Source organism: Capricornis sumatraensis, chromosome 21 (genome assembly GCF_032405125.1).
Source record: "Capricornis sumatraensis isolate serow.1 chromosome 21, serow.2, whole genome shotgun sequence".
Classification (NCBI taxonomy): domain Eukaryota; kingdom Metazoa; phylum Chordata; class Mammalia; order Artiodactyla; family Bovidae; genus Capricornis; species Capricornis sumatraensis.
The window spans coordinates 3,168,701-3,196,475 of record NC_091089.1 but is presented as its reverse complement, the minus strand read 5'-3'; the positions used below and the strand labels follow the sequence as shown (position 1 = coordinate 3,196,475).

The 27,775-nt window shown below is 53.9% G+C and overlaps 1 protein-coding gene across 1 annotated transcript; it reads left to right on the top strand.

Moving 5' to 3' along the window:
- The first annotated feature begins 1,699 nt into the window (after nt 1-1,699).
- Nucleotides 1,700-27,084, top strand: KCNG2 (potassium voltage-gated channel modifier subfamily G member 2). Its single transcript, XM_068994007.1, has 2 exons — nt 1,700-2,332; nt 26,284-27,084. Exons 1-2 carry the CDS (start codon nt 1,700-1,702, stop codon nt 27,082-27,084), a joined length of 1,434 nt encoding a protein of 477 aa, XP_068850108.1.
- The last annotated feature ends 691 nt before the right edge of the window (nt 27,085-27,775 follow it).

The window sequence follows — 27,775 nt, the reverse complement described above, 5'->3', positions numbered from 1 at the left end:
GCTTACCAGTTACTACCTGTCAGGCAACCTCTCCCACCCTACAATGCAATACCTGTGGCAACTTGAGATGTTTACTTTTGCTGTTAGGAATGAACTGGAGCATCTTTTCATATATTTAAAGTCTATTTTTTCCCCTTTAAACTCAGTGATAGTTTGCCCATTTTTTCTATTAAATCTTTATTTTAAAAAAAAATCTACAGTGCTTAAATGCCTCCTATAACCCACATGGTGGATGGGGAAGCATTTCAGGGCTGTTGTTTCCAGAATAAATTATGCAAAGTCTGTATTTTTTGTCTTTGTCTTGCAGATGTCTCTGTTGCATTAGCTTAATGGTCAGAAAGTGATTGGACAGAGCATCTCAAATGCCTGGAACAGAAACAAAAACCAGTTTCTGCAGATTAGCTGTGTGTGTCCGGGCACTTCAACACCAGCAGGCTGTCCCTCACTGCACGCCCCCACCTTCACGTCTCGCTGGCGCAGAGCCTGCAGGGGGCATGGAGGGGAAGGTGGAGGCTTCTCAGCCTTTCCAGAGCATGCCCACGGCCCCAGGCATGTGAGCCACATTCTAGGTTTCCAGGAATTTGTCAGAGCTTTTCAAAGCGTCTCATTCCCCAGCCTTTTCTCCCTAGCCTGCTGGTTAGCCTGTTGTTTGCCGTGACACAAAATTCATCCCTTGTCTCGGCAAACATTTTCATGTAAGTGATTTCCACAAGCTGCTCAAGCGACCACCTCTGCCCTGGGAGAGCCCTGAGTCAGGGGAGGTACAGGCAGGCCCTCTGATGGGCCACCAGAAAGGGTCCCAACAGTTACGGTTCCCCCTGAATGGGGTGCACTCTCCCCCTCCCAGCGCCAGTTGTGGTGCCAGGAATGCAGGGTGTCACCTTCAAGGCTATCACGAAGCTAGGGGCAGGTTAAAATGCTGAATTAACTTGTTACCGAGATTCAGGGGTTCTTCCTCAAGTGTTCCCCCGGCTGCTGCTACCCTTTGGTTAGTGTCTGGAGTTCCAAAAAAGTCATTTCTGATGGGTTGGTTTTTTTTTTTTTCCATCCTTGCTTTAACGGGAGGATTATTGGAGGTCCTTACTTTGCAGTTTTCCAGTCACTCTGAATTTTAAGTGGAGAGCCAGGAATATATATAATTTGCCGGTTCTCCTGATAATTTCAGTGCTGCCAGCCCTCAGTCCACACTCTGAGAACCGTCTCTCTGCCCTCCAGAGGACTGCCCCGCCCATGTCCTTGCTCATACTCCCCAGTAAAGAGGCTCCGGGCTGGTACTTGTTTGTTTCCTGTGTTCCGTCCCTGTGGCTACAGTGCAGGCAAGTGCCTGGTGCCCGAGCGTGGCCCCATCGTGTTAACAAGCACTGGGGGGGGGCCGTCCTGGCAGGGTTCGGGGAGTACCGGAGCCTCCCTTCAGTAGTGTGGAAAAGAACCCACAGGAGTCCATGCAACTTCTGTGATGTGGTTCCTGAGTTAGGGACTCTGTTTCCAAACAGATACGCAGATGTAAAGGAGGGCCTCAGGGATGCAGCGGAGAACTGAGCCCCCGGGCCGGTGGAGCCCTGGGTTCCGTTTGGTCCCAGGTCCCAGGGTCGCGCGCAGGCAGGGTGCCCCCAGCTCCATCCTGCCTGCGGCCTAACTCGCGCTCCGTTCCTTTGCAGGCCCTGCCTCCTGACCCCGGCGCGGCGCGGCGCATGGGGCCATGGCCCTGCTGCCCGGGCCCGCGGAGCGGCGGGGCGGCGGCGGCGGGGCCCGCGCCCGGCACGTCATCATCAACGTGGGCGGCTGCCGCGTGCGCCTGGCCTGGGCCGCGCTGGCTCGCTGCCCCCTCGCGCGCCTCGAGCGCCTGCGCGCCTGCCGCGGCCACGACGAGCTGCTGCGGGTGTGCGACGACTACGACGTGAGCCGCGACGAGTTCTTCTTCGACCGCAGCCCGTGCGCCTTCCGCGCCATCGTGGCGCTGCTGCGCGCCGGGAAGCTGAGGCTGCTGCGCGGCCCGTGTGCCCTGGCCTTCCGCGACGAGCTGGCCTACTGGGGCATCGACGAGGCGCGCCTGGAGCGGTGCTGCCTGCGCCGCCTGCGCCGCCGCGAGGAGGAGGCGGCCGAGGCGCGCGCGGGGCCGGCGGAGCGCGGGGCGCCGGGGAGCCCGGCCTGCGCCCCGGGACCTGGCGGGCGGCTGGCGAGCGGCCGGCGGCGTCTGCGCGACGTGGTGGACGACCCGCGCTCAGGCCCGGCCGGCAAGCTCTTCGCCTGCGTGTCCGTGGCCTTCGTGGCCGTCACGGCGGTCGGCCTCTGCCTCAGCACCATGCCGGACATCCGCGCCGAAGAGGAGCGGGTAAGTGCAGGCCGGGGCAGCTGGCAGGGCACCCGGGCTGGACTGGGCAGGGCTGGGGGTGGCGGAGACGGAACCGGCCCGGGTGGTGGGGGTCAGCGGGGACCTAGGGCTGGACTCGAGTCGCGGCCTGGAGGCAGCCGGGCCAGGGGAGGGAGGGGCACCCACGGCCTGGTGGCCTTAGGCACCCCTGCCCCGTTGGTTGAAACCATGGGCCCTGGAACCACCGCACCAGCTCCGGTTCGGGGGAGAGAGCCGCTGGCACGGGGGTGGGGGGAGGGGGGCACCAGGCTGTCCACTGCTGGCAGAGGCTCCACATTCCTGCCAGTTCTGAGAACTCAGTGAGTCCGCACGTCAGCGGCCTTCTCACCCATCCTGTCTGCCAGCCAGGCCCAGAAGCTTGGACAATTCGGAGCTAAAATGCCCGCTTTAGAGTGCTGTGCTGTAAACTCAAGTCCCGTCATCCTGGACCAGAAGAAGGGAACCTGGGAATTCTTCCAGGCGCCCAGCTCCTGCACTGGCTCTGAGCAGCTGGTGGACTTCCCGCCCCCTTGTTGACCTGAGAGGTACAGGTGGAAGTGTCCTCCACGGGTTGGGGACGGGTGTTTGTGTGCTGCACGCGCCCCGGAAGGTCTCAGATGCGTTCGGGGAGGCTAGAGTGGATGGCGTCGGGGCTGGGGTCAGGAGAGGGGAGCTGCTGTGTGTCTGACGATGTGACTGTCGCCCTGCAGCGTCACCTGCGTTTCCTCACGGAGTGGCGGGGGGTTCGCTGCCTGCCTGCTCTGCAGCTCCAGCTTCCAGGGGTGGGCATTGGACTTGAACACCCCCACCCCCGTCTAGGTGGAGCAGGTCAGAGCTCCCATAGCCCCTCCCCGAGAGCCCCTCGCTGTCCAGGGTCATGTCCAAGTTCACCCCATGTGGTCAGCTCATTATTCAGAGATGCAGAGCCCGGTCCTCTGGTAACAGCTATGAGTGGGCTCCACTGGGAGCCTGGTGACCCTGACTGCAGATCAAATTTAAATGTAAATTTTAGGAAATTGGTTTCGCTTCCTTCATTGTTTGGGTGTCTGATTCCTGGGCTGTCATTTCCAGTTGTCTTAACTATACCCAGGTTTTGGATTCTGCTTCTAAAGATGTGTTTGGACTTTCTAAGTAGCAATAACTCACAATCCGAGGAGGAAACCATTTACGCAAGAATCAGGGAACAGAAGTCAGGGCTGTGTCACCAGAGACTGAGCCGGCCTTGAGTCTCCTTGCTGGTCCCCACGTCAGCCACCATTCACATCCACCACCCACCTCTTTGTCATTTCCAGAAACATCGCTTCCTGCCACCCGACACTGTCTCACCAAATCAGTCCTCAGCTTAGGAAGTAAGGACCCCAGTGTGGGTGAGCACGTGCTGAGTGTGTCCATGTGTTGGTGAATCCATGGACTTATACCTGTGTGCACTGCCAGATCCCAGCACACTGCACACAGTAGGTGCCAAGTCACAGTAGGTGGTGTCACTGCCACAGGAAGGAAAAGTTTTTATGTTTCATCAACACTGTGTGAGGCAAAATACACGTGAAATTCACCAGCTGAGCTGTTTTTATGCGCAGTTCAGTGGCATTAACTACAGTCACATGTGCACCATCCATTGCTAGAAATCTCTCATCTTCCCAGACGGAAACTCTTCCCGCTATACACTGACTCCGCAGCCCCCAGAACCCGCCTTGGACCTTCTGCCTCTGTGGATCTAACAACCTTAGGGACTCTAAGAGGAATCATGCAGGCACCGTGTCCTCCAGGTTCACAGCGTTGTGGCAGATGTCAGACTCCTTCCTTCTTAGGGCCGAGTAGTGTCCCCTTTCCTTGCGCACCCGTTATCCATCCGTGACACCTGGGTCGCTTCCCCCTCTTGCTGTTGTAACACGCGTTGCTGTGGACACGTGTGCATGTGTCTGGTGAGTCCTGCCCTCGGGTCTGGGGCTTGTCCCAGCAGTGGGCCAGCTGGCATCTGTGATGATTCTGTGTTTATGTTTCCGGGGAGCTTCTGCTGTCTCCCCTGCTGCTGCAGCCTTGACTTACCAGGGAAGTTTCCAGGCACAAGGCATTGGAGATGTAGGGCAGAGAAGAACGTGAAACCCTTCATTATTTTCTTGATTGCTGGGTTTTTTCCCCAGTAGAACTTAGCCTGGGCTAAAATATTATCTATATGTGATCTCTGGTTTTAATTAAGTAGCTAAGTAATTTCTTTTCAAATTTTCAAGTCTTCTCTTGAAGGCTCCAGAAAGCGTCCTCTGAGGGGCTCAGCACCAACTGTCCCCTGAGCCTGAGTCTTCCACTAGCAAGGATGCTTCCGCGGGGCACCCACACTCTAGTGGATGGTCCAGATCAATGCACCCAACTTCCTCCTGGAGAAGGATCTTGGGGAGCAGGAAGTGTCCTCAGGAATCAGAGGTGGCTGGTGAGGCTCCCTTATCAGTCTGGGGGTGTCGCTCGTCATCTCTGGCAGCGTTAGTGTTTGATGGTTACTTTTATGTGTTGGTGAAGAAAAGCATGGAGGGAGAGGAAAGATTATTATCTTCCATTATTCAGGGAATCAGAGGAAAACGGTTCCGTGGTTCCTGCTGCTGGCCCACGAGATGCCCCCTTGAGTGAGTGGGGCCCCCACGGCGCTGAAGGAAGCCCCCAGTGCACAGAGATCCTGGCTTTGGGGCGGCTGGGGTGTGCCCTTTGGGCACAGGGACGTCTCCCTCTGCCTTGGCCCCGGGCGTGTCTCACTGTTGATGTCACGGAGTCTCTCGTGTTGCCTCGGGGCACCTTTCCCGCCCCAGGGAGGACTCTGCAGCCAGACTGCTCAGGCCAGCTGAGAGCCGTGGGCAGAGGCTGTGCAGGGCCTGTGTGCTTGTTGGGGGCTTCTGGGCAGTCTGCCCTGCTAGAGTCCAGGCTGTGGCCACCCCCGTGTCTCCTCGATGCCCGGGCAGCCCCTGTGGCCAGTGGTGGCTCTGTCAGGAATCTGCTCTCACACGTCGTAACTGAACGAGAGCTGGTCTCTGCTTTTCGTTGTTTATAGGCTGGATGATGGGAAAAGCATACTTGTGGGACGAACCTTGAAGACGCTGTGCAGAGGGAAACAAGCCAACTGTCAGGGCAGAGCCTGTGTGACTCCACCCCCCCTGAGGCGTTTGGAGTCAGCAGGCCCTTGGAGATGGAGGTGGACGGGCTGGGCGGGGGCCGGCGGGGCTCTGGGGGCCGGTGGGGCTCTGGGGGCCGGTGGGGCACAGACCACCAGGGGGAAGCAGCCAGGGTTCCACTGCATCCAGCGCCTCACAAGGTACCAAGGACCCTCGGCCCTCACGCTCAGCGAGAGAGCAGTGGGCCCCAGGCCGAATGGGGCCCCAGGCTTACGGGGGCGCCAGGCCGAGGGGCATGCAGCCCCAGCCCTTGCTGCTTCCTGCCCCGCCCATTGAAATGCAGGGGGTGGGGGGTCCCCAGTTCCATGTTCCTCGCCTCGGGGTCCAGGTCAGAGCAGCTGAGGGCTGGGCTCAGCCTGGGTGCCGGCCCTGCGCGACCCCCAGGCCCCTTCTCTGGCCCCCGCTGTCTGAAGCTGGCTCAGCGAGCACTGAGGCCTGCTTCTTGGGGACTCATTCAGGGTCAGGCCTTGATTCCAGCTCCGTCGTGGACCTGCGTGTGTCCCCGCTGCCACAAAACAAACCACCACCAATGGCCTCCTCAAACTGCCAGTCTCTGCCTCGTGGTCCTGCTGGGACGGGGCCTTCTGCAGGGCTGGTTCCTCCAGGGGACTCCCTCCCTTGTTCCGGGGCCCCTCAGCTGGCTCTCCTCTCCTGCCGCAGTCCCCTCCTGCTGCGGTCCCCTCCCTGCTGCCAGGAGGCTCCAGCTCCAGGGCTGACCCCTGACCTCCCTCCCGCATGTCACCATAGGAGCCCCAAGCTAGAGGGAGGCGAGCTTCCTATTCTGCTTTCTTGGGGTCTGCAGCGCCTCTGGCCTCACTCCTAGGGTGTTGGGGGCTCAGTGAAGGAGACAGAGCATGTTTCTAGCTGTTCCCCCAACACCTTGCTGTCGGGTAACACGCAGACCTCAGGTGTGCCCAGAGCACCCCATCCCTGCTGGATACTCGGTTCTGTGAGAGGTGTGTCCAGCGTGGTTAGGCGACCCCGGGAACGGGTGTGCACACTGGCGCCCACCCCGCTGGATGTCGCAGTGATCAGATGCTGAGGACAGGCCTTCGGAACCAGAGAGGCCTTTGTTCTGACAGTCGGCTCTTGGATTCCTCCCTGCGGGGCGTTGCCTGGAGACGGTGCTGGGCCTGCGGGTAGTGAGGCCCGGGTGCACACGCCGGCCTGGGGAACAGCGAGTCCTCAGAGGCTGTGTTCAACCCATCACTTCCTTTTCACGGAGGCTGGTGTTTGGCTTGCAAGTCGATTTTTAACTCTAAGCTCATATGATTAAATCAAGACCCACATAATTAGTTATGGATTTCATGAGTGCAACTTCGAGCACCAAATTCACGAAGACACTTGGCAACAGCATCGGAAGCTGGCGACAGAGCTGCTGCTGCGTGTGGGCACAGACAAGCTCGTTGAGCTTAACAGCCTGAGCCGGGCTGAGGGCTTCACTGCTCCAAGCTGTCAGTCAGGGCTCCCCAGCGCACAAACAGAACCGATGCAGCGGGCTTGGAGCCTGTTCCGTGGGGCACGGGTTATGACCCGCTGCGTTGTGAGAAAGCACGTCACTGCGCACAGGCTCAGGGGCTTTGCCTCTAATGACTTGACCTGGAGTCCCCCCAACCCCCGACTTGGATGACGTCAGGCCTTCGAGTTGATAGTGAAGTTTCTTAGACTTTGGGGGCTGCAGGATGGAATACAGGCGAGAAGGACATGAATTTTGGGTGCTGGGGGCCGAATGCTGCCATCTGAATGTCAAGTTCCCAGAATTCGCAGGCTGAATCCCAAGCCCAGTATGTCAGGAGGGGGGCTTCTGGGGGTGACAGAGTCAGAAAAGTTGAGCCTCGTCATCGGATTAGTCTCCTACAACAGTGACCACCCAGAGCTGCCCACCCGTTCCTCTGGAGCAGACACAGTGAGAAGGTGCTTCCGCAAACCAGGAGGCAGGGACCCACTAGACACCAGGCGTGTCGGGGCCTGGACCGCGGATGTCCAGCTCCAGGGCCGTGAGCCATGCGCTGCTCTTTCAGCGCCGCCAGCAGCAGGGCTTGAGCCAGTGGCAAAGAAGCCCCTGAGGCTCATTTCCTGTCCACGAGGGCTAAGAATGCTGCACTGGGGCCGCTGCCGCAGGACCGTGGGGGCCTCCCACGCGCATCAGCCGGACGCCGGGCCCCGCATCCAGGAGGCTCCAGTCCCACCCAGCAGGGGCCGTCTGTGTCCGGTTATCACACCATGCCAACGGGCTGTGGTGCTCCCTGCCGCGGTCAGGCCCAAGAAGCTGAAAGGAGGAAGGGAGGATGGACCCCAGCCGGCTGCCGGCTCAGCCACCGACTCCAGAGAGGGCCCTGAGCCCCAGGACTGAGCTGGGGACAGAGGCTCCCAGGGCCCTGGGCTGGACCATGGGTCTGGCCGGTTGGGTTTCTTATTTGCAAAGGTCTGATCCAGGAACCGACACGACCTGGTGGCCGATACTCCGCTGCAGGCGAAGCTGGGTCTGGGATAGGTCCAGCCCTGATCATCATGCTCTTCTGTTAAATGAGGGGGCCCCAGGGCTGCGAGGAAGGTGAAGCGGCAGCCCCTCCCCACGGGGAGTCTTGTCTGAAGCCCCCACTCTGGCCTGGCAACCCCGCCAGCCCCTAGAACTGCAGGCCGAGCCCCAGCAGTCATCAGCCACCGCGTTGGAGGGAACACTGGCTGTTTTCATGGGGGACCCTCCTGCCAGACTCTGAAAGGCTCTGGAAACACAGCCACATGTGCCAGGGGATAAACATGGAGCTTGGGGCATTTTCCTCCACTTTCCACGTAAATTTGGCAGAAAAAATAGGGGATTTCTGTTTTGGATTTGTGCTTTAGTCTGAGGGAAAAAAAGACTTGTGCTCAAATGCCTAGAATAGAAGCTACAAGATTCTTTTTTTTTTTTTTTAAGACAAGTTTTTCGAGCAGTTTTAAATCCACAGCAAAATTGAGAGGAAGGTGCAGAGAGTTCCTGTGGGCCCCCGCCCCACCCTTACACAGCATCGCCCATCATCAGCCTCCTGAGAGTGACGAACCTCGGTTGGCAACTGCCCAAAGCCTACGGTTTACATTAGGGCTCCACCTCATTCTATGGGTTTGGACACAAGTACAATGACCTCTATCCACTATAACGGTATCGCTCAGAACCATTTTCCTGCCCTGAAAACCCTCTGTGCCTCCCCGACCCCTCCCCTTCCCCAGGGCCTGGCCTCGCTGATCCTTTCACTTTATCTGTAGTTTTGCCTTTTTCAGAATGTCCCATAGTTGAAATGCTTTGCAGATTAACCTCTTTCAGTTAGTAATATGCATTTAAGTTTTATCCATTTTTTTCACGACTTGATAGCTTGTTTCTTTTTGGCCTTTAATAATACCCCATTGTTTGGATGTTCTGGAGTTGGTTTACCCACTGCTGACTGCAGGACCTCTTGGCTGCTTCCAGGTTTGACAGTTATGAACAGAGCTGCTATAAGTACCTCTGTGCAGGTTTTCATGTGAACATAAGGTTTTGATTCCTTTGGGTAAATACCAAGGAGTGTGGTTGCTATATCACTAGTGTAAAATAGACTTAGTTTTTACGAAAGCACCAAACTGTCTTCCAGAGTGCCTGCCCCACTTGCCTCCCCAGCGACGCTGACTGAGGCCCCGCTGCTCCCCTGCCGCTGGCGTCTGGGCTGCTGGTGCTCTGGACATGGGCCTTTCTGACAGGCGTGGTGTCTCCGTGTTGTTTTCCCTTGCATCTCCTTGACGACATATGAGTGGGGCGTCTTTTCATGTGCTGCTTGCCATCTGCGTATCTTCTTTTCTCCCATATTTACTGAGAACCTTGGCGGGCTCTGGCAGCAAATTTCCCGGTAAATCTCAACAGGTACCCTGGAGCTTACAGCTCTCAGACTTATTCACACTGAGCCTCCAGCAACTGAAACTCACAGTTCAGGCTTTCCTCCCAGCACTGCTTCCAGGCGGCTTTGAGTCTCGCCCCGGAAGCCTGGCTCCCTGTGTTCACCCATCTGTCACTCCAGTCTTGGGGGCAGTGGTTTGCTCTGTGCCCTCCCTTCTCTTACAGACCTGAGAAGACTGTGTTTTTCAATCTGTTCAGGTTTTTAGTTGTTGTTTGCAGGGTGTGGCAGCTGCCAAGCCCCTGACGTGCAGAACTGGAGGCCGGTCCCAAGACTCCACCATGATCTAGCCAAGGCTGTGGGTTCACCTTCTCTGTCACTCAAGAGGCAGACAGGTGCTGGTTAAGTTCTCAGACTTAAACGCAGACCAGGGCTCCCACCCCAGCCCCTGTACAGACTGCTGAAGACCCAAAAACACGTGGTCTCCTTTCTGAGCCTGTTTTCTCATCTATAAAATGAGGCTACTTCAGAGTTGTTAAGATTAAATTGAATAATGCTTGTGAAACAGCTTTCGACAGTGCTTTGCACAGAGAATTAAGTGACAGCTTTTACCCTTTTGCACACAAGGTGCTGCAGCACACGTGGGCCACGGGGCAGGTGGAGGCAAGGAGGCCGTGTCCAGGCACCGGCTTCTGTGGGGGACACAGTGGGTCTGCGGAGGGTAGGGGTCGGATGGGGGAAGCCAGTCCGCAGGCACAGCTGGAGAGGCAGCCGACCCGCGCTGCGTGGCTGTCCGCAGGCGCCTCGCCACACCCAGGATGCGAGCAGAGCCTGTGGCGAGGCCTCTGCCTCCCGGGTGGTGGAGGTGGCTGGCGGGGTGGCTGGGAGGCGGGGGCGGGGGAACCCCCTGGCTACCTCCCGCCCTCCCTCCTTTAGCCACAAGGAGTCCCCACGGGGTTCCCTGCACCCAAGTCTGCGCTGACCCCCTCTGGCCACTGCCCTCGTCTTCAAGAACTTTCCTGTCTCAGCTGCCTCTCTGGGGAGGCCAGGGTCCTGCTCTCCATACAACTGCCTAGATCAGGAGGGACGGTCACTTGCTCCAGATCCAGGAGGGTGGGAAGACGGGTGGACGTGGCCTGAGGGGGAGGTGGTGGGGCCTGCAGGTCCCTGCAGCCCGCACCCACCTGGCCAGCGCCCAGGGCCCCCCAGGCTGCTGCGCCCACCCTCCTGGGCGGCCCTGCTGTGCGGTGACGAGGACGTGCTGGGCAGCTGGGGCTTGGGGGGGGGGGGCAGGAGTCACCTTGTGTTGCAGGAGAGCTTGGGGTCCCCCTGCCCTGTGGCTGGCAGCGTGGGAGAGCTGTGAGAGCGCTGAACGTGGAGCCGATGTGGGTGCGGGTCCCGGGGCCTCTCAGGTGCCCCCGAGCCCTGACCTCCTCTCTTCCCCCCCGAGGCCTGCAGCGTTTTCTTTAAAAGCCACACATTTAAGGCAGGGAGATTATCCGGTACCAGGCAGTGGTGGGAACAGACCTGAGCATTCAGGTGATGCTAGGCTCCACCTGAAGGCAATGGCACCCCACTCCAGTGCTCTTGCCTGGAAAATCCCATGGACGGAGGAGCCTGGTGGGCTGTAGTCCATGGGGTCACTAAGAGTCAGACATGACTGAGCGACTTCACTTTGACTTTTCACTTTCATACATTGGAGAAGGAAATGGCAACCCACTCCAGTGTTCTTGCCTGGAGAATCCCAGGAACGGGGGAGCCTGATGAGCTGCTGTCTCTGGGGTTGCACAGAGTCGGACACGACTGAAGCGACTTAGCAGCAGCAGCAGGCTCCACTGAAGCCCTAGATGGGGCTGCCGTGGTGACTCAGCTGGTAAAGAATCTGCCTGCAATGCTGGAGACCTGGGTTCAATCCCCAGGTCAGAAAGACCCCCTGGAGAAGGGAACGGCTACCCACTCCAGTATTCTGGTCTGGAGAATCCCTTGGACAGAGGAGCCTGGCAGGCTTCAGTCCATGGGGTCACAGACTCAGACATGACCGAGCGACTTTTCAAGCCCTAGATGTTAATTATAACATGAATGTACATTTTTAATGAGAAGACAGTGCCTGCTGTAATTCATCAAATTGGCTGTTCCCAAACGAAGAGCTTGTGCTGTTTATTTTACCACAAATACTAACTTATTGACACCTGTCAGAAGTTTGGTGAGGGTCAGGGTCAGGCTGTCCTTGGGACACCCCTATGTTGGAAGTTCCTGGGGAGGGGGCGGCACTCTGAGGAGCATGGTGATGGGGTCCTGGAAGACTTGCTCTTCCTGATACAACCTAGAAATGAGCATCTGGAGAAGTAAATCTGGCGCGCCCACGGGAACCAGCCACCAAAGCTCCTGGGGAGGGGGCGGCACTCTGAGGAGCATGGTCAGGGGGTCCTGGAAGACTTGCTCTTCCTGATACAACCTAGAAATGAGCATCTGGAGAAGTAAACCTGGCGCGCCCGCGGGAACCAGCCACCAAAGCTCAGATCCTGCCTGGACGGTCAGCCAGGCCCCCCGCCTGCCTGGACGGCCTGTCCCTCTGCTCCCCCAGCGGCCCAAAGAACACGCCCCTCAGAGTGTCCTGGTTGTAAACACGATGCCTGCTCTTCACGGAGGCTGGGCAGGTACAAAGCTGTATGGAGAAGAAAGTGAAAATAAATTGCGAGGTCATTACTGAAGCCTGAGTGCACCTCACTACCTCTGCTCTGGAACCTCTCGTGAGACTGGAGGAGAAGCGCGCAGGCAGCGTCTTGTAGCCACTTGGTCCCCTAACAGTAGCAGCCAGGCAGTCCTGTTCTGTAGTTTCACATGTCCCCTCCTGCTTCCAGCCCTTCCTGTCACGAGCCCTGCTGGGATGAACACTTGCTCACCCAGCTTCCACTACTCAACCGCTCACCTGATCAGGTCCTCAGCTGTGCCCATCTTGGGGGCTGTGCCCATCTGGGGCCTGCAAACCTGCACCCCAGGTGCTGCCCTGAGGAGGCCTTGCCATGCCTTTGTGAGCTCGAGTTCCCCGGACCCTGGCCTACCAGTGCTGGGTGGCCTGGTAACAATTTGCCTGGTTCTTTAAAAAAAAAATTCACCTCCTGCTTTTTCAATTTCCGTTCGATCACCCCTAGAAGCCGACATCTCACGTCTTCACCTCCATTTGTACTTCCCACAGTTCCATCGCCTTCGTCCGCCTGCCCTGTGTGGTCTGTTCTCAGTTCCCTATGAGCATCTCGGGATTTCTCAGTGGGAGACAAGCAGGCGGCTTCACGGGGCCCCTCACCACGTCCGCCCCGTGCAGCCTTCCCTGCCCACCTGTCCCTCCATCCTTCACCCCCAGGATGTCCGTTCAGTGCTGGCCATGGCCCTGGTCCCACCCGTGAGGAGCTGTGCCCTGCCCACGTGTCTCTTGTCTTGGCTGCGGGGTGGATGTGCAGACACAGTCGGCGGGGAGGGCCGCCTTCCTGGAAAATATCACCTTCCGATGAACCGAGTCAGCACTGGGCGCAGGAGCCAGGGGCCCTCCTGCCTGGGTCGTGGGAGCCGGGAATTGTCGCAGGGCCAGCTGTCCAGCTTGGGAGTCTCTGCCCTTGTGGAGGAGCCACGTCTGAACCCAGGCAGCCAGGAAGGTGCGGTTAAGTCGGTGCTACCAAAGGTTCTCAGGGAAACTCAAGCAGCTGTGAGATGGGGGCGCCTGCACGGATGGGTGGGGCCAAACCCAGCACAGAAGAGAGGAGAAAGCACACCTGTGCCCTTGGCAAGAGCACAGCCACTGCTGTGGATGCACCCCAGGACCAGGGACTGAGATTGGGGAACAAATGAAGAGCAGTGGCTCCAGATTTTGTGTCCTTGTCTGTGACGCAGGAAGCATTCAGATTGGTGGTGGGGAACCGTTCTCCCCCGAGGTGGACGCCCTGCTTGCTGATCTGTGGGTGGCGCTGCTGTCACCAGCTTGCTGTCTGTGTCCGTCTCAGCTCATGCTGGTCACTTCCGCGGGGACGTTGGGGCCCTGGGCGTTTGCTCCTCGGGGCACCAAAGTGTGAGATGTTGGTGACCGCAGTTCTGTCTGATTCCTGAACCCTCGCTGGGTTCAGGTTGGTGCATCACGCTCAGGAGGGACCATGGAGGTCGATAGGGCCAATTGGAAGACAGGCTCCTTCCAGCCAGGGCAGGCAGAGGGTGGAGGACTTCACAGCAAGGTATCTTCATTTCTTTCTGTGTTACCCCATAAAGCTAGTCCGCAGGATGTTGACAGGAAGGTGAACTGACAGCTCTGCTTCAGTGCAGGTAATTTCAAGTGAGCGCATTCATGACTTCTATGTAAATAACTGTTTGATCTTTTTATACAATTTGTTCTCCTAAGTGGATTTAATATTCCTTCTCCTGATTATCTATTTGTACTACGAGAGTCTTTTATTACAGATAATTGGAAAAAAATAAACCTCAACTAAGTTCAAAGGCAAGTTATTATGAATGTTAGTAAATTGAGTTAATAAATATTTTCCTTTAAGTGCTCATGGGAGGCAGAGAGAAAATCTCACACAAAGCTGTTAATGAGTGGATAAATTAGTAAGGACGGAGCATTCACCCTTCTCAACATCCTGCCACACGCCGGTGTGTTCCCAGCTGCAGACAGTAGCTCAGACTGGCTCCTCTGCTGGACACAGGGTCCACGCTGGATCAACAGAGGGGTGTGAATCGGTGTCCAGAACACACTCGGGCAGCAAGGGGGCATGTGTTTTCAGAGTCTGATTACCCTGGATAAACACAGGCAGAGTCTACCTGCCTTGGGGTCTGCGGTGAAGCACCCCTGGCATCGGGGGCCTCGTGCCGGGCAGCAGGCGTCAGCCAAGCTCGGCGCTGTCCTTGTGGTGAGCAGTACACCCTGACCTGTCTGTCTTGTCACCCTCACACCTGAGTTTATCCTTGAGGAACAATGGCACTCAGGCTCCTTAGCAGAATGGATACCACAATTTTCGATGCTCTGAAAAGAGAACAAAGCTGGGATTGGGAGCGTGGCCAGGCCAGGCCTCTCCTGACCGCACCCAGGATGCTGGCTGCCCCATGGCCCAAGTTACTGAGGAAGCTAGTCAGGGTGCCTGCTTATTCTACTAGAAAATTGAGGCAGCGATAGTGCCACGGGAGTGCCAGGCCGTGGAGGCTGCAGTTTGGAAAACGGTTCAAAAACCACTTTGTTAGCTAGGACATGGAAGCAACCTAGACGTCCATCGGCAGACGAATGGGTAAGAAAGCTGTGGTACATATACACAATGGAATATTACTCAGCTATTAGAAAGAATGCATTTGAGTCAGTTCTAATGAGGTGGATGAAACTGGAGCCTATTATACAGAGTGAAGTAAGTCAGAAAGAAAAACACCAACACAGTATATTAACACATATATATGTAATTTAGGAAGATGGTAACGATGGCCCTGTGTGCGAGACAGCAAAAGAGAGACAGATGTGAAGAACAGTCTGTTGGACTCTGTGGGAGAAAGTGAGGGTGGGATGCTTTGAGAGAATAGCATTGAAAATGTATATTATCATATGTGAAATAGATCACCAGTCCAGGTTTTCAATGCATGAGACAGGGCGCTCAGGGCCAGTGCACTGGGATGACCCTGAGGGATGGGATGGGGAGAGAGGTGGGAGGGGGGTTCAGAATGGGGGACGCATGTACACCCGTGGCTGATTCATGTCCATGTTTGGCAAAACCACTACAATATTGTAAAGTAATTAGCCTCCAATTAAAATAAAGTAATTAATTCAAAATAAAAAAGCGACTGTTTCCAGAAGGGCCTGTCTCCTGGGCTCCACCCCCACCCATGGTGACACTTCTGGCCACCTGCCCTCCCCCGCAGGAGTCCCGAGCCTGGGAGTGGGTTTGGGGTGCAGCCACAGAAGGTGTGGGAGAAATGGCCGTGGGCTGAGCCAGCCCCAACGCTTGAGCCAGCACCTGTGCACGCATGGGCACCTGGATGGGGAGACTGCCGCCTGCTGGTGAGGGGACCCCGCCAAGGCCCCGCCTGACCTTCTCACCTGCGAAGCCCAGAGGCTCGGCCACTGAGGGGGAAGCCCATCAGGGAAAGGCGAAGGCGGAGCCTGGAGGAGCCGGGAGCCCCAGGGCCCGCGGGGCAGGCCCATGCGTGCGCAGCTGGGTGGGTGCACTTCAGGCACTGCTCTGAGGGTGCTGGGAGACTGATGGAAACTTGGGGGAGGGAAGGACCTCGGGGGTGTAGGTTTACTGCTGACCCGATTTTGGCCAAATAGGCCAGATGTGTGAAATTAGACAGGGATCAAGACCATCCCCATGGAAAAGAAATGCACAAAAGAAAAATGGCTGTCTGGGGAGGCTTTACAAATAGCTGTGAAAGAAGAGAGGTGAAAAGCAAAGGAGAAAAGGAAACATATAAGCATCTCAATGCAGAGTTCCAAAGAATAGCAAGGAGAGATAAGAAAGCCTTCCTCAGCGATCAATGCAAAGAATTAGAGGAAAAGAACAGAATGGGAAAGACTAGAGATCTCTTCAAGAAAATTAGAGATACCAAGGGAACATTTCATGCAAAGATGGGCTCGATAAAGGACAAAAATGGTCTGGACCTAACAGAAGCAGAAGATATTAAGAAGAGGTGGCAAGAATACACAGAAGAACTGTACAAAAAGGATCTTCACGACCTGGATAATCACGATGGTGTGATCACTCATCTAGAGCCAGACATCCTGGAATGTGAAGTCAAGTAGGCCTTAGAAAGCATCACTACGAATAAAGCTAGTGGAGGTGATGGAATTTCAGTTGAGCTGTTTCAAATCCTGAAAGATCATGCTGTGAAAGTGCTTCACTCAATATGCCAGCAAATTTGGAAAATTCAGCAGTGGCCACAAGACTGGAAAAGGTCAGTTTTCATTCCAATTCCAAAGAAAGGCAATGCCAAAGAATGCTCAAACTACCACACAACTGCACTCATCTCACATGCTAGTAAAGTAATGCTCAAAATTCTCCAAGCCAGGCTTCAGCAATACGTGAACCATGAACTTCCTGATGTTCAAGCTGGTTTTAGAAAAGGCAGAGGAACCAGAGATCAAATTGCCAACATCCGCTGGATCGTGGAAAAAGCAAGAGAGTTCCAGAAAAACATCTATTTCTGCTTTATTGACTATGCCAAAGCCTTTGTGTGGATCACAATAAACTGTGGAAAATTCTGAGAGAGATGGGAATACCAGACCACCTGACCTGCCTCTTGAGAAATCTGTATGCAGGTCAGGAAGCAACAGTTAGAACTGGACATGGAACAATAGACTGGTTCCAAATAGGAAAAGGAGTACGTGAAGGCTGTATATTGTCACCCTGCTTATTTAACTTCTATGCAGAGTACATCATGAGAAACGCTGGGCTGGAAGAAACACAAGCTGGAATCAAGATTGCCAGGAGAAATATCAATAACCTCAGATATGCAGATGACACCACCCTTATGGCAGGAAGTGAAGAGGAACTAAAAAGCCTCTTGATGAAAGTGAAAGAGGAGAGTGAAAAAGTTGGCTTAAAGCTCAACATTCAGAAAACGAAGATCATGGCATCCGGTCCCATCACTTCATAGGAAAGAGATGGGGAAACAGTGGAAACAGTGTCAGACTTTATTTTGGGGGGCTCCAAAATCACTGCAGATGGTGACTGGAGCTATGAAATTAAAAGACGCTTACTCCTTGGAAGGAAAGTTATGACTAACCTAGATAATATATTCAAAAGCAGAGACATTACTTTGCCAACTAAGGTCCGTCTAGTCAAGGCTATGGTTTTTCCTGTGGTCATGTATGGATGTGAGAGTTGGACTGTGAAGAAGGCTGAGCACCGAAGAACTGATGCTTTTGAACTGTGGTGTTGGAGAAGACTCTTGAGAGTCCCTTGGACTGCAAGGAGATCCAACCAGTCCATTCTGAAGATCAACCCTGGGATTTCTTTGGAGGGAATGATGCTAAAGCTGAAGCTCCAGTACTTTGGCCACCTCATGCGAAGAGTTGACTCATTGCAAAAGACTCTGATGCTGGGAGGGATTGGGGGCAGGAGAAGGGGACGACAGAGGATGAGATGGCTGGATGACATCACTGACTCGATGGACATGAGTCTGAGTGAACTCCGGGAGTTGGTGATGGACAGGGAGGCCTGGCATGCTGCGATTCATGGGGTCTCAAAGAGTCGGACACGACTGAGCAACTGAACTGAACTGAGGGTCATTTTCTAAAAGTTCCCAAAATAGTTCCTTCCACTTATCCACCTTAATGGTCCTTAAGAGAGTGGTGGGGCGCAGGGGTTCGCAGGCCGAATTGACTGGATTGACCTGTCTCCGGGCAGGTTTGGGGACCAAGGGGCCGCCTCCCACCCACCCCAGGGGGGCCTACAGTCTTCGTCCCTCCTCCTCCTGCACTCAGGGCCACCACCCACCCAATGGGGGCTTGCGGCTGGACTTGGCCAAGAGATGATGGGGGGAGCCAGGAGCCCAAGTTCAGCCCGGACGATGGGACGTCGTGTGCGGGTGTTCCTGGGGTGTGGGTCATGGGACCCCCAAGCACCCGGTGGGCTGAGGTCATCAGACTCCAGGTGAGGATGGCGAGTCTCCCTTCCCGCTGCCTGGGCTTCTGCCCCAGCAGCCCCACGGCCCCTTCCCACCTAACTGCCGCCGTGTCCCGAGGCCCCAGGCCCGGCAGGGGGGCCGAGGCCCGGGGCATCAGCGCTGCCTGGAGGAGCTTCAGCCTCTCAGAGCCTGGCCCCGGTGACGCCAGGCTGCCCAGAAGGGCTGAGGCGGAACGGGGCTGCGGGGCCACGGGGCCGCCGGGGTGGAAGTCTTTCATGTCATTTTCCGTACTCATCTGTGGCTGTGCTGGGTCTTGGGTGCTGGGCTGGCTCTTCTCTGGTTGTGTGCTCGGGCTTCTCATCGCGGTGGCTGCTCTCGTGGAGCAGGGCTCCGGGTACCCAGGCTTCGGTGGCCGTGGCGTGCTGGCTCTAGAGCGCGGGCTCAGCAGTTTGGCTCCGTTGCTCCGCCACATGTGGGATCTTCCTGGACCAGGGATGGAACCCGTGCCTCCTGCGTTGCCAGGCAGACTCTAGATTCCCCGAGCCACGCAGGAAGCCCTAATTGTTATTTCTTAACAATAGCTCTGCTGCTACATGACTCACATACTGCACAGTTTGCCCCTCTTGAGTGTACGATTCCGCCGTTTCTGGAGTGTGCACAAATTCTGGAGCCACCACTTCCGTCTGATTTTAGAGAATCTCCATCTCCCAGAAGACCCTGGTGGCTGGTTCATGCACTCCTCAGCCCCTCCCTGCTCCTCCCAGCCCTGAGCTACCAAGGCTGTGTCTTGAATATGTCCTTGTTCTGGATCCTGAGAACAGAGCCACCCAGCATGTCTGGCGTAGCTGGGCCCTCTCGCCCTGAGCTGTCTTCAGGGTTCATCCACGTTGTGGCAGCAGTCAGCGCTTCATTTCCTCCACGGCCCAGCAGTGTCCCAGTGTGTGTGCGGCTTCCAGATTTTCAGTCCGTCCGGCAGCAGGACACCTGGGTTGTGTCCAGCTCTTGGCTGTTGCGACTCACTCGACCCTGAACATCCAAGTACAGGCTTCTGTGTTGACTTCTCTGGGCACACACCTAGGAGTGGGATGGTGGGGCTGTGTGGCCACTCCATGAGGAAGGTTTGGGGGCACATCCAGGCTCTTGTCAAGGTGGCTAGACTGCGGCATGCTCCCATCAGCAGTGCAGAGGCCTGGTTTCTCCAGCATGTGTTGTCGGCTCTTACACTCTGGCTGTCCTGGTGGGGGTGAGCTAGGACCTTAGGGTGGGTTTGCCCAACATTTCCCCGGTGGTGAATGGTGCTGAGCCCCTTTTTATGTGCTTCTCAGTCACTTGTGTATCTGCTTTGAACAAAGGTCTATTCAGATCTCTCGCCTATGTTTTAAACTGGGCTGTCTTTTCTTTCCTGTCATTGAATTGGAGGAATTCTGTGTTCTCGATACCAGTCCCTTATCACGTATGATGTGCACACATATTCTTCCATTCTGCGGCTTGGCTTATACTTCCCAGACACTCTGTGTTCTCCATTACTCTGCTCAGTTCAGTTCAGTCGCTCAGTCGTGTCCGACTCTTCACGACCCCATGAACCGTGGCACGCCAGGCCTCCCTGTCCATCACCAACTCTCGGAGTCCACCCAAACCCATGTCCATTGAGTCGGTGATGCCATCCAACCATCTCCTCCTCTGTTGTCCCCTTCTCCTCCTGCCCTCAATCTTTCCCAGCATCAGGGTCTTTTCAAATGAGTTAGCTCTTCACATCAGGTGGCCAAAGTATTAGAGTTACAGCTTTAACATCAGTCCCTCCAATGAACACCCAGGACTGATCTCCTTTAGGATGGACTGGTTGGATCTCCTTGCAATCCAAGGGACTCTCAAGAGTCTTCTCCAACACCACAGTTCAAAAGCATCAGTTCTTCGGTGCTCAGCCTTCTTTATAGTCCAGCTATCACATCCATACATGACTACCGGAAAACTATAGCTTTGACTAGAAAGACCTTTGTTAACAAAGTAATGTCTCTGCTTTTGACTATGCTATCTAGGTTGGTCATAACTTTCCTTCCAAGGAGCAAGCGTCTTTTAATTTCATAGCTGCAGTCACCATCTGCAGTGATTTTGGAGCCCCAAAAAATAAAGTCTGACACTGTTTCCACTGTTTCCCCATCTCTTTCCCATGAAGTGATGGGACCGGATGCCATGATCTTTGTTTTCTGAATGTTGAGCTTTAAGCCAAATTTTTCACTCTCCTCTTTCACTTTCATTAAGAGGCTTTTTAGCTCCTCTTCACTTCCTGCCATAAGGGTGGTGTCATCTGCATATCTGAGGTTATTGATATTTCTCCCAGCAATCTTGATTCCAGCTTGCACTTTATCCAGCCCAGTGTTTCTCATGATATACTCTGCATATAAGTTAAATAAGCAAGGTGACAATATACAGCCTTGACATACTCCTTTTCTTATTTGGAACCAGTCTGTTGTTCCATGTCCAGTTCTAACTGTTGCTTCCTAACCTGCATACAGATTTCTCAAGAGGCAGGTCAGGTGGTCTGGTATTCCCATCTCTCTCAGAATTTTCCAGTTTATTGTGATCCACACAGTCAAAGCCTTTGGCATAATCAATTAACCAGAAATAAATATTTTTCTGGAACTCTCTTGCTTTTTTGATGATCCAGCAGATGTTGGCAATTTGATCTCTGGTTCCTCTGCCTTTGGTAAAACCAGCTTGAACATCTGGAAGTTCATGGTTCAAGTATTGCTGAAGCCTGGCTTGGAGAATTATGAGCATTACTCTACTAGCGTGTGAGTGAAAGTGAAGTCGCTCAGTTGTGTCCGACTCTTTGCAACCCCGTGGACTGTAGCCTACCAGGCTTCTCCGTCCATGGGATTTTCCAGTCAAGAATACTGGAGTGGGTTACCATTTCCTTCTCCAGGGGATCTTCCCAACCCAAGGACTGAACCCAGGTCTCCCGCATTGGAGGCAGACGCTTTAAACTCTGAGCCACCAGGGAGCCAGTAGCATGTGAGATGAGTGCAATTGTGTGGTAGTTTGAGCATTCTTTGGCATTGCCTTTCTTTGGGATTGGCATGAAAACTGACCTTTTCCAATCCTGTGGCCATTGCTGAGTTTTCCAAATTTTCTGGCATATATTGAGTGCAACACTTTCACAGCATCATCTTTCAGGATTTGAAACAGCTCAACTGGAATTCCATCACCTCCACTAGCTTTATTCGTAGTGATGCTTTCTAAGGCCTACTTGACTTCACATTCCAGGATGTCTGGCTCTAGGTTAGTGATCACACCATCATGATTATCTGGTCATGAAGCTCTTTTTTGTACAGTTCTTCTGGGTATTCTTGCCACCTCTTCTTTTTTTTTTTTTTCCAGAGGAAAATAGTATATTATTTCAATTAATTTCTTGCCACCTCTTCTTAATATCTTCTGCCTCTGTTAGGTCCAGACAATTTCTGTCCTTTATCGAGCCCATCTTTGCATGAAATGTTTCCTTGGTATCTCTAATTTTCTTGAAGAGATCTCTAGTCTTTCCCATTCTGTTCTTTTCCTCTAATTCTTTGCATTAATCACTGAGGAAGGCTTTCTTATCTCTCCTTGCTATTCTTTGGAACTCTGCATTCAAATGGGTATATCTTTCCTTTCTCCTTTGCTTTTCGCTTCCCTTCTTTTCACAGCTATTTGTAAGGCCTCTTCAGACAGCCAATTTGCTTTTTTGCATTTCTTTTTCTTGGGGATTGTCTTGATCCCTGTCTCCTGTACAGTGTCACCAACCTCTCTCCATATTTCATCAGGCACTCTGTCTATCAGGTCTAGTCCCTTAAATCTATTTCTCACTTGCACTGTATAATCATAAGGGATTTGATTTAGGTCATACTGAATGGTCTAGTGGTTTCCCCCACTTTTGTCAATTTAAGTCTGAATTTGGCAATAAGGAGTTCATGATCTGAGCCACAGTAAGCTCCCAGTCTTGTTTTTGCTGACTCTATAGAGCTTCTCCGTCTTTGGCTGCAAAGACTATAATCAATCTGATTTCAGTGTTGACCATCTGGTGATGTCCATGTGTAGAGTCTTCTCTTGTGTTGTTGGAAGAGGGTGTTTGCTATGACCAGTGCGTTCTCTTCGCAAAACTCTATTAGCCTTTTTTCTGCTTCATTCTGTACACCAAGGCCAAATTTGCCTGTTTCTCCAGGTGTTTCCTGACTTCCTACTTTTGCATTCCAGTCCCCTATAATGAAAAGGACATCTTTTTGGAGTGTTAGTTCTAAAAGGTCTTGTAGGTCTTCATAGAACAGTTCAACTTCAGCTTCTTCAGCGTTACTGCTCAGGGCATAGACTTGGATTACCGTGATATTGAATGGTTTGTCTTGGAAACGAACAGAGATCATTCTGTCGTTTTTGAGATTGCATCCAAGTACTGCATTTTGGACTCTTTTGTTGACTCTGATGGCTACTCCATTTTTTCTAAGGGAATCCTGCCCATGGTAGTAGGTACAATGGTCATTTGAGTTCAATTTACCCATTCCAGTCTGTCTTAGTTCGCTGACTCCTAGAATGTCGATGTTCACTCTTGCCATCTCCTGTTTGACCACTTCCAATTTGCCTTGATTCATGGACCTAACATTCCAGATTCCTATGCAATATTGCTCTTTACAGCATTGGACCTTGCTTCTATCACCAGTCCCATCCACAACTGGGTGTGGTTTTTGCTTTGGCTCCATCCCTTCATTCTTTCTGGAGTTATTTCTCCACTGATCTCCAGTAGCATATTGGGCACTTACCGACCTGGGGAGTTCATCTTTCATTGTCCTACCTTTTTGCCTTTCCATAGTGTTCATGGGGTTCTCAAGGCAAGAACACTGAAGTGGTTTGCCATTCCCTTCTCCAGTGGGCCACATTCTGTCAGACCTCTCCACCATGACCCGTCCGTCTTGGGTGCCCCCACAGGCATGGCTTAGTTTCATTGAGTTAGACAAGCTGTGGTCCGTGTGATCAGATTAGCTAGTTGTCTGTGATTGTGGTTTCAGTCTGTCTGCCCTCCGATGCCCTCTCTCAGCACCTACCGGTTAACTTGGGTTTCTCTTACCCTGGACGTGGGGCATCTCTTCACGGCTGTAAGTGCAGCTGCTGCTCCTCAGCTTGGCTGTGGGGTGGCTCCGCGCGGCCGCTAGCCTTCTAGGGCTGCTGTGACCAAGCGTCACAGAGGAACCGGAGGTCAGATCCCCAGCATCCGCTGGATCGTGGAAAAAGCAGGAGAGTCCCAGAAAAACATCTATTTCTGCTTTACTGACTATGCCAAAGCCTTTGACTGTGTGGATCACAATAAACTGTGGAAAATTCTGAGAGAGATGGGAATACCAGACCACCTGACCTGCCTCTTGAGAAATCTGTATGCAGGTCAGGAAGCAACAGTTAGAACTGGACATGGAACAACAGACTGGTTCCAAATAGGGAAAGGAGTATGTCAAAGCTGTATATTGTCACCCTGCTTATTTAACTTCTATGCAGAGTACATCATGAGAAACGCTGGGCTGGAAGAAGCGCAAGCTGGAATCAAGATTGCTGGGAGGAATATGAATAACCTCAGATATGCAGATGACACCACCCTTATGGCAGAAAGTGAAGAGGAACTAAAAAGCCTCTTGATGAAAGTGAAAGAGGAGAGTGAAAAAGTTGGCTTAAAGCTCAACATTCAGAAAACGAAGATCATGGCATCTGGCCCCATCACTTCATGGGAAAGAGATGGGGAAACAGTGGAAACAGTGTCAGACTTTATTTTCTTGGGCTCCAAAATCACTGCAGATGGTGATTGTAGCCATGAAATTAAAAGACACTTACTCCTTGGAAGAAAAGTTATGACCAACCTAGGTGGCATATGGAAAAGCAGAGACATTATTTTGCCAGCTAAGGTCCATCTAGTCAGGGCTATGGTTTTTCCAGTGGTCACATATGGATGTGAGAGTTGGACTGTGAAGAAAGCTGAGCGCCGAAGAATTGATGCTTTTGAACTGTGGTGTTGGAGAAGACTCTTGAGAGTCCCTTGGACTGCAAGGAGATCCCACCAGTCCATTCTGAAGATCTGCCCTGGGATTTCTTTGGAGGGAATAATGCTAAAGCTGAAACTCCAATACTTTGGCCACCTCATGTGAAGAGTTGACACATTGGAAAAGACTCTGATGCTGGGAGGGATTGAGGGCAGGAGGAAAAGGGGACGACAGAGGATGAGATGGCTGGATGGCATCACTGACTCGATGGATGTAAGTCTGAGTGAAGTCTGGGAGTTGGTGATGGACAGGGAGGCCTGGCGTGCTGCGATTCATGGGGTCACAAAGAGTCGGACACGACTGAGCGACTGAACTGAACTGAACTGAACTGACCATGTTACTGAACAGAAACCTGTTTTCTCACAATCAAGTCTGAGATCCCAATGTTGACAGCTTGCTTCCTCCTGAGACCTCTCCCCTTGGCAAGTGGACAGCAGTCCTCTCCTGTGTCCTCACGTGGTCCTGCCTCTGCGTGTGTGTGTCTCCTTACCTCCTCTTCTCAAAAGGACACCAGTCCTGTTGTTGGACCAGGGCCCACACACAACCTCTTGTAGCCTTGTTGTTCAATTGCTAAGTCATGTCCAACTGTTTGCACCCCATGGACTGCAGCACACCAGGCCAAAATATTGGAGCTTTAGCTTCAGCATCAGTCCTTCCAATGAGTAATCAGGGTTGACTTCCTTTAGGATTGACTGGTTTGACTGGTTTGATCTCCTTGCTCTCCAAGGGTTCTCAAGAGTGTTCTCCAGCATCACAGTTCGAAAGCATCAATTCTTCAGCGCTCAGCCTTCTTTTTGGTCCAACTCTCACATAGGTACATGACTACTAGAAAAACCATAGCTTTGACTAGACAGACTTGTGTCGGCATGTTTAATCTGTCTGTTTTATCTTGCTTGCTCCTGCGCTTGGTATTGAGAAGAGGCTGGGACCACTGGTTTTCAGCCTGGAGACCTTCCTTAGAGTTCTATAAGGCAGTTCTCAGGTTCTGTTCTGGGCTAGTCTTCATTTCGCCTTCATGCTTCGGTGACAGTGTTGCTGGATATAGGAGCCTCAGGTAGGCGGGTGTTTTCTGAGTGGTGTGAACACGGTCATCCACAGCTTCCTGCTGAGATGTTAGATTGCTAATCTCACCTGAGTGACCTCTCAGGTGACCCATCGCTGTCTCTGCTGTTCTCAAGATTTTCTCCTTATCAGTATTTTTCCTGTGATGTCTCTTCCCTGGCAGAACTCAGCGAGCCTCCTGGGTGTGTGGGTCATTGCTTTTCAGCAGATCTGGGGGGTTGCAGCCACTGTTTCTCAAACACTCTCCTCGCTCTCCCCAATCCCGCTGGTACCTGATGATGCCACAGTGCTGGCCCAACCCGTGTGTCCCAGGTTCTCGCTGATCTCAACCTGCGTAATCGCCACCAGCAATCTCCTAGTTCTCTAACCCTTTCTTCTGACAGTTTACTTCCACTGCTGAGCTCCTGTAGTTTTCTGAATTTTCTGTTATTGTATGCTTCAACTTCAAATTTTCCATTTGACTCTTTAAAAATTTTTCTTTATTGATATTCTCCATCTGATGCTATGAACCGGCAATCAACTTTTCTTTAGTTCTGTGACCGTATTTATAATGGCAGTTTTGAAGCTTTTTGTTAATCTGACATTTGGTCATTCTCATAGGCAGTTTCTGTTGCCTGATTTTTTTCTTTTTTCTGATGTATGGGTCATACTTTACTGTTTCTTTGCCTGCCCTATGATTTTTTATTGAAAACTGGGCATTTTAGGTGATAAAATATCCAGGAACACTGGATATCGCCCTCCCCACTTCATGTTACTGTTCTTTGCTGTGTGTTTAATGATTGGTTGGATTATTTTAGTAAAGTCTATTTTATTTTCTTTTTGGTATCTCCCTGAGCAGTCTCCTCCATGATCTGGGACTTTTTTTGGGGGGTGGGGGGGCGGGGGTCTTGGTTCAAATACCAAAGACTCTTTTTTAAATGAATTTCCATAGATTTTCTTGAACAAATGTTTCATTTGCTGTTGTCCTTGGAACGGCTTCCAGAACTTTAAGTGGTTGTTTTTGGTTTTTTTTTGTAAACAAATTCCCCAGCTTTGCTGGGGAGCTGGTCACCTGAGCTCCGCTCACTCCCTCGCAGGAAGCCTACCTCCTAGTACTTCTTTTTTTTAAAAAAATAAAACACAACAGTAATTGGTTTTTTGTCCACAACCCTTGCCCTGCAGTGCGGTCATCTGGAGAAAGGGCAGCCCAGGAAGGATAGGCCTCCATGCCCCCAACACGAGTACCCCTCTCCCTGCAGGGTGAGTGCTCCCCTAAGTGTCGCAGCCTGTTCGTGCTGGAGACGGTGTGCGTGGCCTGGTTCTCCTTCGAGTTCCTGCTGCGCTCGCTGCAGGCCGAGAGCAAGTGCGCCTTCCTGCGGACCCCGCTCAACATCATCGACATCCTGGCCATCCTGCCCTTCTACGTGTCGCTGCTCGTGGGCCTGGCGGCCCGGCCCGGCGTGGGAGGCAACAAGCTGCTGGAGCGCGCGGGGCTGGTGCTGCGGCTGCTGCGGGCGCTGCGCGTGCTCTACGTGATGCGCCTGGCGCGCCACTCGCTGGGGTTGCGCTCGCTCGGCCTGACCGTGCGCCGCTGCGCGCGCGAGTTTGGGCTGCTGCTGCTCTTCCTCTGCGTGGCCATGGCCCTCTTTGCGCCGCTCGTGCACCTGGCCGAGCGCGAGCTGGGTGCGCGCCGCGACTTCTCCAGCGTGCCAGCCAGCTACTGGTGGGCCGTCATCTCCATGACCACCGTGGGCTATGGCGACATGGTGCCGCGCAGCCTGCCCGGGCAGGTGGTGGCGCTGAGCAGCATCCTCAGCGGGATCCTGCTCATGGCCTTCCCAGTCACCTCCATCTTCCACACCTTCTCGCGCTCCTACTCGGAGCTCAAGGAGCAGCAGCAGCGTGCCGCCAGCCCCGAGCCCGCCCTGCGCGAGGACAGCACGCGCTCCGCCTCCGCCTCCGCCACCGCCACGGAGGACGACGGCTCGCAGAGCCCCGACGGCAACGGCTCGGCCGGGGCCTCTGCGGAGGGGCCGTGGGCACGGGCGGGGCCGACCTGACCTGCGGGGGCAGTCGGGGGCCTGGGGGTAGCACAGCGTCCTCACCCGCCCCTCCGAGCGCTCGGAGGGGCGGGACGGCTTTGGGGCCGGGCTTCTGTCGTCAGCCTGCATGTTGCTCCACCCGCGCACACCAGAACTTGGCCTGGGCCTGACCCGGCCTGACTCGGGGGTCAAAGCCATCCTGTGCTTGGAGTAAAGAGTTTCACCCTAGGAGCACCACCAGCCTGTTCTGCGCTTTCCTTTTTTGTCTCCAGAGTTTTGACTCCATGGCCAACTAAAAATAAATTCCACAGTCTTAGAAGTTCCAAGCCTGTAGCAAATGCCAGAAGGCCACACTTGTCCTTCAGCGTCACCCTGACCTTGCCCTGCTGATCACTGTGGGGCTCAGCGGGGTTGGGGGGCAGACTTAGGGAGCTGTGGGGAAAGGGCAGTGCCTTCCTGCTCCTGCCGTCACCCCTGGGGGCCATGCCCCTTCAGAGGGGGGCATTCCCGTCGGCTCTGTAGAGGCCACATCCCCACCAAGTGACGGGGGCGCTTACAGCTCCAGTTCCTTTGAGGGGGGCGTTTGCCAGCCCTGACCTCTGACCTCCCTTCCGTAGCCCTCACCTGCTCTCCCCTTGGAATGCCCTGCAACGCTGCAGGCCTACATATCAGCCAGGGGCCCCACGGCCTCCCCGGGCGCCTGGCCCCC